The sequence below is a fragment of the Vulpes vulpes genome, chromosome 14 (assembly GCF_048418805.1).
Source record: "Vulpes vulpes isolate BD-2025 chromosome 14, VulVul3, whole genome shotgun sequence".
NCBI lineage: Eukaryota > Metazoa > Chordata > Mammalia > Carnivora > Canidae > Vulpes > Vulpes vulpes.
In genome coordinates, this window is record NC_132793.1 from 26,052,055 (window position 1) to 26,069,607 (window position 17,553).

Below are 17,553 nucleotides of genomic sequence, written 5' to 3' on the forward strand. Positions count from 1 at the left end.
TTGTCAGGGGCTAGGGTGTCCTTGCCCATGTGTGTGTGTGTGTGTGCATGTGCATGTTTAGGCACATGCGTGCAGTTATATACTGGTCACAAAAGATCCTTGTGAAGTTAGAACTGCTTGGATATTTTGACTGAAGTGATGGATACACAGACCTACATATGTATAAAACTGAACAGACCTAACTACACACACTCACGTGCACATACAGAAGTGAGTACAAGTAAACTAGGAAAATCTGAATAAGTTGGGTGGATTGTATCAATGTCAACATCCTGGTTGTGATACTGTACTGCAGTCTTGCAAAATGCCAGCAATGGGCAAAACTGGGTAAAGAGTATCTGGGACCTCTTCCTCTCCTTCCTTCCTTCCTTCCTTCCTTCCTTCCTTCCTTCCTTCCTTCCTTCCTCCCTCCCTCCCTCCCTCCCTCTTTCCCTTCCCTTCCCTTCCCTTCCCTTCCCTTTTCCTTTCTTTGTTTTTATCTTTGTTATTTCTTGCAACATGTGAATCTACAATTACCTCAACAAAATCTTCAATTAAAAGTTATTAAATAGTGGGATGCTTGGGTGGCTCAGTGATTGAGTATCTACCTTTGGCTCAGGGCATGGTCTCGGAGTCCTGAGATTGAGTCAGTCTCACATCGGGCTCCCCTTGAGGAGCCTGCTTTTCCCTCTGCCTCTGCCTCTCTTCCTGTGTCTCTCATGAATAAATAAATAAGATCTTAAAAAAAGTTACTAAATAGTTCAAAGCATACAGGAAAATACAGAAAATAATTTTATAATCCACATACATGTGACCCAAATTAGCAGATATTAATACTTTGCTTTGTTTCAGATTTTTTAAAAAAGAGACACCAAAATAAAAGGTCTATCCTATCATCTTTCCTTCCTTTACTTCCTCTTCCCAGAAGATGCTGTGGCTTTATGCATGACTACACTTTTACTGTTTGTACAAAAAGGTATTATTCTGTGTGTTTTTCTCACAGTGTAATGGTAAAGGCACAGGCTGTCAAGCCAGACAGCCTTGTGCTAATGTTGACTATGCCACCTACTAACTTGGGCAAGTGACTTACCCATTCTGTGCATCAGTTCCCTTATCTGTATAATAGAGCTAATAATAGCTCCTAACTCACAGGGCTCTTGAGAAGATTAAATGGATTAATATAAGCAAAGTATTTAGAACAGTACTGGGCACTTAGAAAGCTCTTAAGAAATTCTGACTGGAGGATCCCTGGGTAGCTCAGCAGTTCAGCACCTGCCTTTGGCCCAGGGCACGATCCTGGAGTCCTGGGATCGAGTCCCACATCAGGCTCCCTGCATGGAGCCTGCTTCTCCTTCTGCCTGTGTCTCTGCCTCTCTCTTTCTCTGTGTCTCTCGTGAATAAATAAATAAAATCTTAAAAAAAAAGAAAAAAAAGAAATTCTGACTGTCACCATCATGTATGTCATGTTGCCCTATGACATGAAATCCATTGCAACTTTTTAGAAATTCAACTTAATGTGTTAAGAGATTTGGCCACGTTGATAGTGTCAGCTTCTCTTGAAGTTTTGTTTTGCACAAGTTAACACAGCAGTGCTGCAGTGGGCATGCCTCTTTCTTCACACCCAACCCAAACACCTCCCAACCGTCCAAGACCAGCTGCCACTCCCAATCCTCAGCTCCTGCGGGAGGGCTCTCTGTTCTGCTTCTCCTTTGCTGCTTTCTGCACACTGTGCTTGGCAACCGTCTTCCCTACTCGACTGTCAGCACATGAGGGTAGGGGCCTTGGCAATTCTACTTACCACAATTCCCACACACCGTGGTCCAGGGCTTGTGTCAAGGAAGCAATAAGCAAGTGTTCATTGATATCCTGTCTCTATATAACACTAATTTCATTATAATAATCTTACATATACATATATGTGAATCATTTATCTAACCTTATCATGTGACAGGCAACATTCTACTTGCTTTACATGTATGAACTCATTTGGTTCTCATAAGGGCCCTGTGATGTAAGCACTATTGTTATTCTCCTTTTACAGATCAAGAAATCAATGCACAGAAAGATTAAATAACATGCCCAATCATGCAACTAGGAATTGGTGGGGCTGGGGTTTAAATCTAGGTTATCTGCTCCAGAACCTGTATTCCTTTTTTTTTTTAATTTTTAAATTTTTTTTAAAAAAGATTTTGTTCATTCATGAGAGACACAGAGAGATCGGCAGAGACACAGGCAGAGGGAGAAGCAGGCTCCATACAGGGAGCCTGACGTGGGACTCGATCCCGGGACTTCAGGATCACGCCCTGAGCTGAAGGCGGCGCTCAACCGCTGAGCCACCGGGGCTGCCCAGAGAACCTGTATTCTTAACTATGTACCTCACTCCCAGCAACTCTACTGCCATCAATGAGCCCCTCAAAAAATGAGTCTGTACTTTATGTTTCTGATCTCTAGCCCCTAGCATGGGTCTCAACACACAATGGGTACAAGCAGTACATGATTGAGGGAATGAGAAGGATTCAGGGGTCTTACCAGAAAGACCAGGCCAGATTGTCAGATGTTAGAGGAAAAAGAAGCGTATACGAGCTGAACATCTACTACCATCAGGCCCTCAGCCAAACTCCTTTCCGATGTCACCTTAAAGATTTCAAATGGAAAGCTAGAGTTTCTGATCTCCCAGGGGGTGGAACACTAGGATAAATCAGGAACTGTGCGCTCTTTGACCTCTTGGAGAGAACCTGTAGGCCTTTGGTGAATTCTAGATTTGGAATGTCCTTCCCATCTCCCTAGATCTGGATTGGCACATGGCTGCCCCACTGGGACATCAGCTCTGACCTGATGAGCATCAAGAGGCACAGAACTGATATGCTCATTTACTCCCAATGAAAGAAGAGAGTGTTGTTTGGAATGAAAGGGAGTACGAAGGGTCTTGTTTGGAAAGAAAGCTTGACCAATTCCATCTGACCCTGGTCACCATCGAGCTAAAAAAGCCTATGTTATTGCTGCTGGGTGCAGTGAACCTCTGGTGTTCTTCCCCACCACCCCTACACTACTGAGATCTCCCACCCAGCTGGTTTCTCTATGCACAACATCCAGAGTATCTATATGAGATAGCAGGTGAACACCATGCTGAGTGCAAAGGCTGGAGGACTATGAATGAGGCAGGGCCTTACTCTCAATGTCCCTGTCATGAAGGACTACCTCTCTCTCTTCCACTCTTTTCAGGGATGGCTCCTCATCCTTTAGGTCTCAGTCTGGTCCCAGCCCTGCCAATTACGTATCGCCTGTGTATGGACTCTGAGGAAGGCTCAGCCTGGGAGCACGATAACAATAAGCGCTGATGGTTGAGTGGGGAAGATGGTTGCTGAGCATATCAGTGTGCATAAGGCAGCAAAGGAGAAGCAGGACAGGGAGTCCTCCCATAGAAGCTAAGGACTGGGAGTGGCAGCTGGTCTTGGACGGTTGGGAGGTGTTTGGGTTGGGTGTGAAGAAAGGGACATGCCCACTGCAGCACTGCTGTGTTTACTTGGGCAAAACGGAAAACTTCAAGAGAAGCTGACATGATCAATGTGGCCAAATCTCTAACACATTAAATTAAATTTCTAAAAAGTTGCAGTGGGTTTCAAGCCAGAGGACAATGATGATGGTTATGGTGACAGAATTTCCTAAGAACTCCATACACCTGTTACTCTCATGCCATGAAAATGGTTCAGCATGATGGTTGATGGTCTTTCAACATTTGATGTGTGATAAATATCTGCTGAATCAAACCTCTGCCAGGGTATTCACAGACTCAGAAGCAGCAGAGCTAGAAGGATTCTGAGAAATTCCCTAGTAGGGAAGAAATACCTCTTATCCCCTTCTCCTAGAATTAGCTGGACACATGGTAAATGTGAGATTATAGATTTCTCTGTATTTCTTGCAGCTGAGACATGGCCATGTGTCCAAGAACTGGCCAATGAGATACAAGAGGTTTATATGGGACTTCTAGAAAGGTTCCTTAAAAAGGTGAGGCTGTGGCCCCCTTTTGCCCTTTTTTTTTCTTCCAGGCTGCCTGGGGCAAGGTTGCTATGGCTAAAGCTTCATCAGCCCTGTGAGAGGACACTGAGGATAAAAGCGCTGGGATGCTGGGCAGAGATGGGAGCCTGAGTCCTGACAACACAATGGAGCTGCCATCCAGCGGTGGGTTGGATATCCCAGTATTTCTCTTACTTAAGAAAACAATGCAATTCTGTCTTGTTAATCTGCTGCTATTTGGGGTTTTCTGTAACATGTAGCTTAAATTAAGCCTGCTATCCCTAGACCTGTGGCCATCCAAACTTTTAGTTGATATACAAGAGGATTACTGGTTAAAGATGGTGGGGGAAGGGATCCGAGTCCCTCTAAATTCACCCTGCCCTGCCAGCCTCACGGCACTACAGGCCCTTCTCAAGAACTCTAAGGAATAGTGTGGAAGTCACAGACCTTGCTCATCCTCTTCATTTTACAGATGGAACATTGGCCAGAGAAGAGAAGCAATCTACCTAGTCACTCGGTGAGCTGGGCAAGAGCTTGATGCTTTCCAATGCCATTCTCCCTATACCCAGACCTCTGCCCCCAGAGGACAACTTTCTACAGCAAGCGTCTGCTACTTTAGAAAATGTTTAAACTCGCTTCTCCAATCTCCTCACCTGTATGGCAGATTAATTCTTCAAACCTCCTCTCACTAGATGGGCTCAATGTTCCCTCCCAACAGCATGTAGCAGAAGTGATACTGTCCCAGTCACCAGGCCCAGGCTGAAACATTCCCTGGTTATACCCTCTCAGAACTTGGCTGATATGCTGCCAGGAGTACAAACCACATGGAGAGGTCAAGTGTACTCGCACCAACCAACTGCCTCAGCTGAGCTCTCAGATGACAGCCAGTATTACAGCTAGCTATGAATGAGCCCTCTTGGACACATAGCTCAGCCGAGCTTTCAGACTCCAACCTCAGCTGACAGCTGACTGCAACCATATGAGACCAAAAGCAAGAAGCACCCAGCTAACCCAAATGTCCATCAACAGAGGAATAGATAAACAAAATGTGGTCTATGCATATAACGAACAATTCAGCTTTACAAGGACTAAGATAGATTGTGATAAATAGAACATGGACAAGACCTGAAGATACTACACTAAGTGAAATACACCAGACACAAAAAGACTAATATCATATAATTCTACTTACATGAGACCCATGATATGCAAATTCAGAGATAGAAAAGTTGAATAGAGAAATGGGACAGGGATGTGTGGAAGAATGGAGAGTAGTTGTTTAATGGGTACAGAGGTTTTGTCTAGAGTGACAAAAAAGTTCTGGAGATGGACAGTGGTGGTCATAGCACACAACATGTCACTGTACTTAATGCTACTGAATTGTACACTTTAAAAAGTGGTTACAAAGGTAAAGAAATAAATCATACACACACACACTCCATTGGCACAAATATACATAAATACCCCAGTAACCGTTTTTTGAAGTTTCATGCTTGTTTATATTTAAAACTGATCCTACTAGCAATATTTACTAACCTGGTATCAATTGCTCCTCAGAAAAGACAGTTAAGTAATACTCGATTACAAACTACACACAGTAGTTTCATTTTAAGATAATCTGTACAGGTACATAGGTATGTAAAAGTACCTGGAGGAAGGAAGTATATATACCAAGCTGCTAAGAGTGCTTTTTGAAGGAAGGGTGGATTATGGGTAAATGTAATTCTTTTATTTAAAACTTAAAAATCTGGGATGCCTGGGTGGCTCAGTGTTGAGTGTCTGCCTCTAGCTCAAGGCGTGATCCCAGAGTTCTGGGATCAAGTCCCACATTGAACTCCCTGCAACAAGCCTGTTTCTCCCTCTGCCTATGTCTCTGCCTATCTGTATCCCTCATGAATAAATAAATAAAAATCTTAAAAAAAAACAAAACACTTTAAAATCTCCCACCAAATCCATGGTGGGGAAAAAAAAACAAAAAACAAAAAACAAATCCATAGTGGGTATTCTAAAGGATATTTATACCAAGAATTTTTTTTTTTTTTAAAGATTTTATTTACTCATGAGAGACACAGAGAGAGGCAGAGACACAGGAGGAGGGAGAAGCAGGCTCCATGCTGGGAGCCCGACATGGGACTCGATCCCGGGACTCCAAGATCATGCCCTGGGCCAAAGACAGGCACTAAACCGCCGAGCCACCCAGGGATCCCCTATACCAAGAAATTAACATGGATTGAAACTTTGTACAGCTGGGATTCTAGAGAGAAATTGAAAACCAAAAACCAGAAGAACTGCCTCACTAAGCCCAGTCAACCCACAGAGCTCTGGGAAATAATTACCCACTGCTGGGGAGCAGCAAAGTTTTGGAATGGTTTATTTGCAGCAACCGACAATGGAACAGTCCTCTGTTCCCCTCCTCATTCACTCCACATCAGCCACACTGGCCTTCTGTCTGCCCCTCCACCTGCAAGCATGCCTGTTCCTGCCTCAGAGCCTCTGTGTTCTATGTCCTTGCCATGAAGACTACCTTTCCCTCCAGCTTTTTCCATGCATGGCTCCTTCTCTTCAGGTCTCTCGTGGACTGGATGTTGATGTCCTGCCCTCTGCCCCCACCCCTTTCATAGCTGAGTCCCAATCCCTAATGTGATATTAGGAGGTATGGCATTGGGGAGGCACTAGGTTTAGTTGAAGTCATCAGGGCAGAGCCCCCGTGTTGAGATTAGTGCCTCATAAGTGAGCCTGCTCTCTCTTCCAACATGTGAGGACACAGCAAAAAATGCTGTAAGCAAAGATCACCACAACCCAACCATGCTGGCACCCTGATCTCAGACTTCCCAGCCTCCAGAGCCATGAGAAATAAACACTATAGTTTTAGCGTCACCCCCCTCACTCCCGCTCTGTGCTATTTTCTTACAGCAGCCCGAGCTGACTGAGACATGGTTTCAGCCCTCCAATCACACATCACCGGGACACCTGGGTGGCTCAGGGGTTGGGCGTCTACCTTTGGCCCAGGGAGTCCCCAGATTGAGTCCCATGTCGGGCTCCCTGCATGGAGCCTGCTTCTCCCTCTGCCTGTGTCTCTGCCTCTCTCTGTGTGTCGCCCATGAATAAATAAATAAAATCTTAAAACAAAATCACACATCACCTGTTTATGTCCTTCATAGCACTGTATCTTCTAGAATTATCTGATATAAAAACTTATTCACGGTATCTCTCCCATTAGACTCAGCTCCATAAAGGTTAGGGACGTTATTGGCCTTTCTCTTGCCTGTATTCCCAGGGTCCAGACCAGTACTTGACACCCCAGGAGGTACTTCTTAAATGTGTAGAAGGAAGGAGTGAAGGAAGGCAGCAGTCCAGGTGGCTCTAACTCTGAAACTGTCTCCAGGATCTCATCTTCCCTAATCATCTTCCTTTCCCCAAAATTCGGCTGTAAGGTACAAAGGTTCCCAAGCCCTCATGCAACTCCTACAACACAATGAACTCAAACAGGACAGTGCGGGCACTGAACAAGTGTTTGAGCAACATTTCCTAACTGGCGCTTCCATGCAGCACTGCACCTTCTCTTCTAACTAGGATTGTGTGATATTTTTGGCTGTCTGGAATTTGCTTTTAGAACTGCTTTTAGAGCTGGTTTCATTTTTGTTTTTCCTGGCATTTTGTCTATAGGAGAAAAATCTCCATCCTTTGAGAACAGATCTACCTTCAGGCAAAAAGCTCCAGCTCGTTCAGAACTGAATAAGGAGAACCAAGGGGGTGATCAAATGGGAATGCTCTGAGATCAACCACAAGGGAGGGGAATAGAACCTGCCATGACTAAGTATCCTCAGTAGCTCCTGAATGAGCTTAGAAGTCCCAAGTGGAAATTGGCAGCTGTTACAGGCACAGCTATTCTCAACGGTGATTAAGAATGGGTGCTCTGGAATCAGACTGCCTAGGTTCAAATCCCTCCTTTGCCACTTCAAGCTGTGTGACCTTGGGCAAGTGACTTCACTCCTCTCTGCTTCAATTTCCCTATGTGTAAACACAGAAGACAGTAACTTCTGTTGCACAGACTTGTGGAAAAATCAAATGAGTTATCACCTTAGAAGACTTAGGCGGTGAAATGAAAACTTAGAACAGTGTTTGGTACACAGAAGGCACTAAATAAATGGTAGCCTTATTACCTATTAGAGTTACATTTGACTGTAGCTGCCCTCTCAACAGCTGGGTTACCCTTGGCAAGTTATCTTAGCTCCTTGAACGGTTTCCTTATCGGATGGAAATCAATCATAATGCCCACTTCATGAAGCTTCTCAAAGTTTTGTATGAAATAAAGCATGTCAATGTGAATAGTATTAACAGCTAACATTGGTTGGCCCCCTACTATGAGCCATGCGCTCTATGCCCTAGGAGGCAGATACCACAGGGCTTCTTCCATTAAACCACAAGGAGATTCAGGCCAGACAGCTGGAGAGGCTGCTCGGAGTCACCCAAGAAAGAGGCAGGGCTGAGTCTGAGGCCCAGGTCTGTCTGACCCTGAGCGTAGATTCCTTTCTCTACATCAGGTTATCCTTGGTCTCCAGGATGCCAAGTGCGGTGACCATGTACAAATTCATATGTTCCTCACAGCCCCGAACCTGAGTCAAACTTTCAAGCCCACATTCCTTCTCGCCATGCTATAGCATCAAGGCAAGCGCGCTCTGTTTGTTAGCATCATTATAACTAGCCTGTGGCTCCCTGAAGGCTGTGGCTGGGTCTTCCTTATTTTTATATATCACCTCTGGCCTTTGAGTACTATGTCTCATACATGACAGACGCTCTATAAATATTTCACAGCTTGTGCCTGTGCCCTGCTAACCTATTTTTTTTAATAGGGCCTACTGGAGCACAATTAATAAAGCACAGCCAATTATTATCAGGATGACATCATTTCTCAGGCTGCACCTAAAGTTGCTTTTCTCTAGAAGCAGCTTCCAATTTTCACCCTGTGAAGAGGAAGGTAACAGGGGAGTGATTCTCACGCCTCGAGGAGGAAATTGAGACCCATGTGACTGCACAATATTCTTTTTATGACATCCTTTATCGGCTGATAAACTCTTGCTCAACCTTGTGGCAGGTCAATGTCCCACCGCGTCAGGCGCTGAGATGGGAAGAGATCACACAGGATCCCAAGTTCAACAGACAGAATGGCTGCACCTTTGGTCTCATACATCAGGGTGTGGTAGAGGGGGAGAGGGCCAGGATGGTGCTCCACGCTCAGGGGCCCCATGCACCTCCCCTAAACCCAGCAACACTGTCCCCTCCAAGTACCTCTGAATCCACTGGTCTTTGTAGGAGGCACTGAAGGAAATGCCTGAAAAAAGCTCGGACTTGTTGAAACTCACATGAAACTGATCCCAAAATGGGCCAAAGGGATTTCCTTCCTGCAGAAAGAGAGTGATCAATGACTTACTGAGAAGGTGGGAGTGACCTCTGGGGATGGGGCCTAGAAACTGTGGGTGGGGGACCCCTGGTTGACTAAACTTGGGTTGAAACACCTCAAAGTATGTCACTTTGTAAATCCTGGGCTGGGGACTGAGGAGTGCAGCTTGGCCTCTGTCTGGTTTCCAGCAGATGTTCACCACAGTGTCTAAAGGAGTCTTTCTCACTGACATACCACATCCCACTGACCCTGCAGCACTGGTGGGGATATAGGAAGGAAGCAGACCTTGGATTTGGGCTTTGGATCTTGGACTGGAGCTTCCAGAGACTTTCAAGACAAGCTAACACAATGCCCTTATTTTGAAGATGGAATCCAGGGCCCAGATAGGGTAAGACACTTGCCCAAGGTCACACATCAAATGAAGGCAACGTTCAGACTATAAGCCCAGCCTCCTTTCTCAAATTTCATGGCTCCTCCAACCACCTTTCATTGACTTTAGCACTGAAAGACATACTGGGGATTGTTTTATTCCCAAAGTGCTAGAAAATTACAGATTTCTCCTGGTAAAATATGACAGCTTCTTATTTACCTGCCTCAGGCAGAAAAGTATATAAGTTAAGAAAATAGACAATAGAGTCAAATTACCTAGGGTTGAATCCTAGCTTATTTGCTATGTGACCTTGGGCAAAATATTGAACCTCTCTGTGTTGTACTCAGTATCCTCTCTATAGAACGTGGATATTAAGCGGCACCTGGGTGGCTCAGTTGGTTGGGCGTCTGTCTTAGATTTGTCTCTTGATCCCAGAGTCCTGGAATCAAGGCCCATGTCAGGCTCCCTGCTCTGTGCAGCGAAGAGCAGAGCTCTGTGCAGAAGTCTGCTTCTCCCTCTCCCTCTGCCTCTCTACCCCCTCTCCTGCTCCAATTCTCTCTCTCAAATAAATAAATAAAATATTTTTTTTAATGGGGATATTAATAGTACTTCCCTCATGGAACGATTTGGAAATTAAGTGGGTTAATATGTGTAAATCTCTTAGCATGGTACCTGGCATACAGTAAGTGCCATTGAAGTATTAGTTATTATTTGGGGCACTTGGGTGGTTCAGTTGGTTAGGTGTATGACTCTTTGATTTCAGCTCAGGTCATGATCTCAGGATTATGAGATCAAGCTTCCTGTCATCAGGCTAGTGGAGCCTCCTTAAGATTCCCTCTCTCCTACCTCACTCTCTGCCCCCTCCCCGCCCCCACTTCTACTCATCTGAAAAAAAAAAAAAAAAGTATGGTATTGTTATTGATGTAGCACTTTACAGATTATAAGCACTCTTGGACCTAGTCCTTTTGATATTTATGAGTGAGACATAGCAGGGATTGGTGTCTTTATTTTGCAGGTAGAAATAAAGGCTCAGAGGAATCAAGGTCTTCTGCCCAAAGTGACACTGCTGACAAATGTCAGAAATGGGATTTAAATCTCCATCTTTCTACTCTAAGCCCTTCTAGTGCCTTTTCCCACATATTGCTATCATAGTGTCTCAGGGGTCTAGAGGATATGGAACAGGCAGAAAGGGTCCCCAGACCCACCTTCATGGGGCATGTCTTCTTATCGGGGCTTCGCTGGGCTGCCACTTCAAAGCAGTATGCCACTCGCCTCTCGGGGGGCCAGTGAGTGGGTGCCAGCTTCTCCATGAAGTCCTCTAGGCTGATAACCCGATGGTAGGCTTGGAGGGGCTCCAGCTTGAAGTACTTCTGGTAGGACACATGGAGCTACAGGAAAAGGTACAAAAGGAGAGGCAGAGGTCCCTCTTCAGTATCCTAGTGGCTAATTTAAAGACATTCATCAAAACCATACAGTCAAAGACGCAGACAGTTCAGACTATAAGCCAATGGAAAACTTTTGGGAAAAGATACCAAAACTAGAACAGAAAAAGGCTAGGTGAATTTATCTGCCAATTAATGAAGAAATAGTAACACCTTTTTTTTTTTTTTTTTTTTAGTAACATCTTTTGTGTTCAAAAAAAAATGCTTGCTGATCTACATGAAAAAAAAAACCATGTAAGGGAAAAATGTGAGCAAAGGATAGAAGCAAACAACACACAGCAAAGAAAATTCACATAGCCAATACACTCAAAAGATGTACAAACTAATAATTAGAAAAAAAGCAAGTTACAATTACAAGATGACTTCTCACTCATTAGACTAGCAAAGATTTAAAAGCTTAACTTTAATTGCTGGAAAAGATGTGGGGAAGCAGGGGCTGCTGTACATGGGTGGTAGTTGAAGTGTTTGTTCTGGAACAACCACTTTAGAATGCAATCTTGCAGCAACTACTAGAATTTAAAATGTTCCTTCCAGGGCAGCTGGGGTGGCTCCATGGTTTAGGGCCGCCTTCGGCCTGGGGTATGATCCTGGGGACCCGGGATTGAGTCCCGCATCGGACTCCCTGCATGGAGCCTGCTTCTCCCTCTGCCTGTGTCTCTGCCTCTCTCTCTCTCTCTCTCATGAATAGATAAAATATTTTTAAAAAATAAAATAAAATGTTCCTTCCACCTCTGTGTATTTTCCCTAGAGAAGCTCTTCCACTTTACACCATGAGATGGGTATAGGGATGCTCAGTGCCACAGCAGAAGTACAAGAAAAACCTCAGAAGGAGCTGCTCCGAAGTCATTACATCCACCACAGTGGCTGCCTCTGGGGGTTGGAAGGAGGGAGTGGGACTAGCCTGGGGAACCATGTGAGACTTTATCTTTTAACAACTTCATCTCTAAAAAAAAACAAAAACAAAAAAAAACCCAAAAAACAAAAACAACTTCATCTCTAGTATTTCTTTAAAATAAGAAAAATTAAGCAAAGAGAAAACATTAATGATGATCCCTTCTAGCAGTGGGCACACAGATGATGACTGTACTAATCTCTGTATTTTTCTGGATTAAAAAAATTTTCTTAGAATACCATGGAATAAAAATGTAGACTTTATCCTATAGATCAGGGTTCCCAAGCATGTTCTACTAGTTCAGGGGGATAGAGTTCTGCAATCAAAAGGCTCCAGAGATAAACAGACCTGGGAAATGCCATGTTGAGCTGATGTCTTTACTACAGGACTTCTTCAGTATGCTAATGTGTATTTTGAATCTCCAATTTTGCAGGATGGGGAATTGAGAATATAATTTCCCAAAGTAATTTAACCACTGCACCCTTCATGAGCCACTGGCACCCCAATGAACAGATTTGGGACACTTAACTATTAACAACTAGGTCTTGCTGCAGGATTTCATTTATTTTTTTAAAAGATTTATTTACTTTTTAGAAAGAGAGACAACATGATGGGGAGAAGCAGAGGGAGAGGAGAGGGAGAATCTCAAGCAGACTCTTTGTTGAGCACAGAGCATGACTCAGGGCTCAACCTCACGACCCTGAGACAACCTGAGCTGAAGCCAAGAGTAGGATGCTTAGCTGATTGTGCCACCCAGGTGCCCCTTACTGAAGAATTTTAAACAGAAATTATAAGAGATATGCCTTTTAGAAAGATCACTCTGGTGGTAGAGGAGAGTATGAATGGATGGTAAGATTAGTTGAGGAAGAAGAATAAGGAGACTAATGCCATGGGCCTTTTATTTGTTCAAGTACTTACTCAACATGTACTTTTTATTTTAAGATTTTATTTACTTATTCATGAGAGACACAGAGAGAGAGGTAGAGACACAGGCAGAGGGAGAAGCAGACTCCCTGTGGGAGCCCAATGCAGGACTCAATCCCAGGACCCTGGGATCATGCCCTGAGCTGAAGGCAGATGCTCAACCACTGAGCCACCCAGGAGCCCCTCAACATGTATTCTTGAGCGTTAAGTCCAAGTGAAGATGGAGGGCACGGACAGCTTAGGAGAAGTAAAGCGGAGTACAGGGTAAAAGGAGGCATTAGGATGACTTCTAGATTCCTGGCTTGGTATCCAGGTATGTGGAGGTAACATAAACTACAGCTAGGAATATAAGAGGTGACACAGGTTTGAGAGGGAAAGATGCCAAGTTCAGCTCTGTCTTTGTGAATTTGAGGTGTCCCCAGGATATCCAAGTACACTCAAGGGCTTAGGAATTAGAAACACAGGTTTATGATCAGGAGAGAGTCTGGGCCACAGATAAAATTAAGAGGTATGTGGAGAATAGTGAAAGCCATAAGACTGAACAGAAATTTACAGCAAAGCAAATGATGGTAATAATAGCACTAAATATTTACTGAGTGCTGACTTAGTTCCAGGTGCTATACTCATCACATTTCATGGATTTGCTCATCTAATTCTAAGAGGTAGGAATACAACCACCTCCAGTTTACTTATAAAGAAACCCAGGCAGACAGAATCTAGATAACTCATCTGAGGTCACATAACTAATAAGCAAACAGAAAGAGGAGACACATCAACATTTATCATTTTTATTTTATTTATTTTTTTTGAGAGAGAGAGAGCATGTGTGGGAGTGGGCGACAGCGGGGGGGGGGGCACGGAAAGAGAGGGAGAAAGAGAGTCTTAAGCAGGCTCCATGTCTAGTGCAGAGCCTGACACGGCTCAATCTCACAACCCTGAAATCATGATCTGAGCTGAAATCAAGAGTCAGAAGCATAACTGACTGAGCCACCCAGGTACCCCAAGACACACCAACATTTCAACGGTGGGTAGAGAGAAGTCCCTGATACAGCACAAAGAGGAAAATGTTGAGAGGTGAGGACTAAAGCAGGAGCAGGCTGTGTTTTAGAAAATATGAGAATAGAGATGTTCAGGAAGGAGAGGTTCACAGGCCCAAGTGCCACCAGAAGGATAGCTGGAAGACTAAGAAACTGCCCCTAGATTTGGCAATTCTGAGGTCCCTGGTGACCACTGTGAGAACAGTCCCAATGGGGAAGGGGAGCCTAATTGGGACAGGTTGAGTAATCCATAGAAAGAAAGAAGTAGAGACTCAGAAAGATTCTTGGCTGAGAAGGCAAGGTAAGAGAAAGAAAACAAGGCAGAGGGGATGCCTGGGTGGCTCAGCAGTTGAGTGCCTGCCTTCAGCCCAGGGTTTTCCTGGAGTCCCAGGATCGAGTCCACATCAGGCTCCTTGCATGGAGCCTGCTTCTCTCTCTTAATAAACAAAAACAAACAAACAAAAAAAACAAGGCAGAGGGAGACAAACGGACAATGACTCAACTCTAACGGTGAGTGCAAAAAATCAGTCCATCAGTGGTTCCCAGTTACTGAGGACTTCCTATGTCCTTTGTACTTTGCATTGATGAACTGCTGATTCTAAGAGAGGGGCATACAATGAGGCATGCTACAATCGCTAACTCATTATGGTAGCCATAGTTACTACTTGCCTCTTTTAAAGATGAGAAAACTGAGGCACAAAAAGGTCAAGTACTCTGTCCAGGTTACATGTCTAGTCAGTGACAAAGCCAAACTCTGATCTCAGGTCCTCTTACTTTTGACCTCTAACTGATAAAAACCTCTCTAAATATAGGCATGCAAAAATAATAATTATTATTATAATTAAAATAAGGACACTTAGGTGACTCAGCAGTTGAGTGTCTGCCTTCAGCTCAGGGCGTGATCCCAGGGTCCTGGGATCGAGTCCTGCATCAAACTCCCTCCGGGAAGCCTGCTTCTCCCTCTGTCTGTGTCTCTGCCTCTTTCTGTCTTTCATGAATAAATAAATAAAATCTAAAAAAAATAATAATAATAAAAAAACCTATACAGAGAAAAGGTTATAAGAATGAAATACAGTGTTTTGTACATACAAACATAGTTATTTAAGGTTTATTAAAAATTTTTAAAGTCAATTCATAAGGGGAGGAGGAAGGTGGGAGCATGGGGTAACTGGGCGATGGGTACTAAGAAGGGCACTTGATGAGATGAGCACTAGGTGTTATACTATACATTGGCAAGTTGAATTTAAATAAAATAGTAAAAAAAAAAAAAGTAAAATATATAAATAAATTCCCAATGACAGTAAATAACAAACAAACAAATAAATAAAGTCAATTCAATAGATTAATTCAGTTCCTACTGCCAGGCCCCTGGGGATACAGTGTGAGCAAAGACAGACAGACGATCAGTAGAAGACACAAAGAAAAACAAGGAATTAGAAGATGTTGAGTATGACCACGATGGGGTGAGACGGTTCTGGAGCCAGACTGGCTGAGTTTGTGACCTTGAACACAATATTAACTAACTCATAGCTCAGTTTCTCCTTCAAACTGACAACAGCAAAAAAAAAAAAAAAAAAAAAAAAAACTGACAACAGCATCCATCACCCTTTGACTAATGGGATGAAGAGAGGGTGGGACAGACAGGGGTGGAAATGGAGCTTTAGGTTCAGATCGCCTCCAACAGACATGGACTTGAGTTCCAGCTCTACTCCTCACAAGCTTCGTGACCTTGAGCAAGTTATCTGACTTCTTGAAACCCACTTCCTCATAGGAATGTGATGAGGAATAAAAGAGCTAGTCTTCAAGTAGCACTCAGAGCAGTGTCTGGCAGACAGAAGGCACTGGGTAAGTGTTAGCCAGTTAGCCAGGAAGACAGTTTGGGATGGGGAGTGGGGAAGGCTCAGAGGAGCAGGAAAAGCCCAGAGAAGGACGTGGGGTCAAGAGGAGGTAAGCAGAATTGGCATAGGCTGGATAAGGGCCTAAGGCCAGTGGGAGGTACTCACATTGGTGAAGGGAGGCCTGTGATGCTGGTACTCGATCCAAGGGGGTACAGCCAAGGTGCGGTTCAACAGCTTTGCAAAAGCCAGGGAGCCCAAGAAGTGATCAGCCTGGTTCCCGAAGCGCCCTGGATGGTATATGGTGGTTGAGGTGAGGCCTGGGGCATTGAGGGCATGGGGCATCCAGGATTCAGAAAGGATACAGGGCCAAGGGTGGGGGAGGGCCAGGACACCAAAGAGAGCCAGGGGAGCTGGCAGCATTGGATCAAATCTGGACTTGTGGGTCTGACACTCAAGGCCCTCAGATCCTACCTACCCTTCTGCCTCAGGTGCTCCAGGTTCCTTGCTTTTTCCCAGACATGCTCTACATTTCCCACCTGGACCCTATGCCTTTGCTCCTGTTGTTCTCTCATCCAGGAGGGCCCTTCCACCTTTATCTTCACTCATCTGTGTATGAAGGGCCAACTCCAATGCCTCATTCTTTTTTTTTTTTTTTTTTTAAGATTTTATTTGTTTATTTATGAGAGACACAGAGAGAGAGGCAGAGATACAGACATAGGGAGAAGCAGGCCCCTCACAGGGAGCCCAATGTGGGACTCGATCAGGACTGGGATTATGCCCTGAGCCAAAGGCAGATGCTCAACCACGGAGCCACCCAGGCATCCTTCCAATGCCTCATTCACTGGGATCCTTTCACCAACCCTCTGCTATACTCAATCCCCTCCTCTGCCTCCCACCTTGGATTGGAGCTATTTATGGTTTTTTATTTTTCCTCAAATGTCCTTTCCTACTACCCTGTTTCTTCAGCCTGTGAATACCTTGGGTGCAAGGACCCTGTCTGATACTTTTCGTTATCCTCAGCATGTCCATTCATTCATTCATTCAACAAATACTGAGAGGCTGCACTGTGTGAGGTTCTCTGCTTTGTGCTGGAATACAGGATTCAACAAGAAGGATAAGGTCTCTGCCTTTGAGGCACTCACAGTCCAGCTAGAGACATTAAACACGTAGAATAAGTGTATTGTGGTAAATTCTGATAATTTCAAGGAAGAAATGGGAAAAGTTTGATGATGGAGAACAGTAAGGGGGAGGTTATTTGTGTTGAGGTCATCAAAGTCCTTTCTGGTGACATTTAAGCTGAGACCTAAGAAAGGGAAGGAGTTCATTTGGCAGAAGTGAAGAAGAAGGTGTTTCGGTCAGCGGGAATAGCACAGGTGTCAGGACCTGAGTATGTGTGAGGAGGAGAGGGAATATGAGTGGCTGCAGCTCGGGGACATAGGGAGAAAGGAGTGGTGGTAATGATGGGCAGAGGGCCAAATCGCCAGGGCCTGGAGTCTGGAGGGCTTTAAGAAGGAAGGCCTTTTATGATGACAATCCACCACCCCATTTAAATTGTCGCTTTTAGATTCTCCCTAACTCTTCTCTATTTCATTTTTCCATAGCATTCATCCTCTTCTAAGATACTATGTATAATTACTTTTTTTTTTTTTAAATGCT

At 44.3% G+C, this 17,553-nt stretch overlaps 1 protein-coding gene across 1 annotated transcript in view; it reads right to left on the bottom strand.

Moving 5' to 3' along the window:
* The window catches only part of POFUT1 (protein O-fucosyltransferase 1), a 29,807-nt gene that overhangs the window by 11,556 nt on the left and 698 nt on the right, over nt 1–17,553 (bottom strand). Inside the window, exons 2-4 of the mRNA XM_025986084.2 lie at nt 16,063–16,184; nt 10,970–11,152; nt 9,283–9,395 (exon numbers count right to left, since the gene is read on the bottom strand). Of these exons, the coding sequence (XP_025841869.1) occupies nt 9,283–9,395; nt 10,970–11,152; nt 16,063–16,184 (418 nt within the window). The remainder of the gene's footprint in view (nt 1–9,282; nt 9,396–10,969; nt 11,153–16,062; nt 16,185–17,553) is intronic.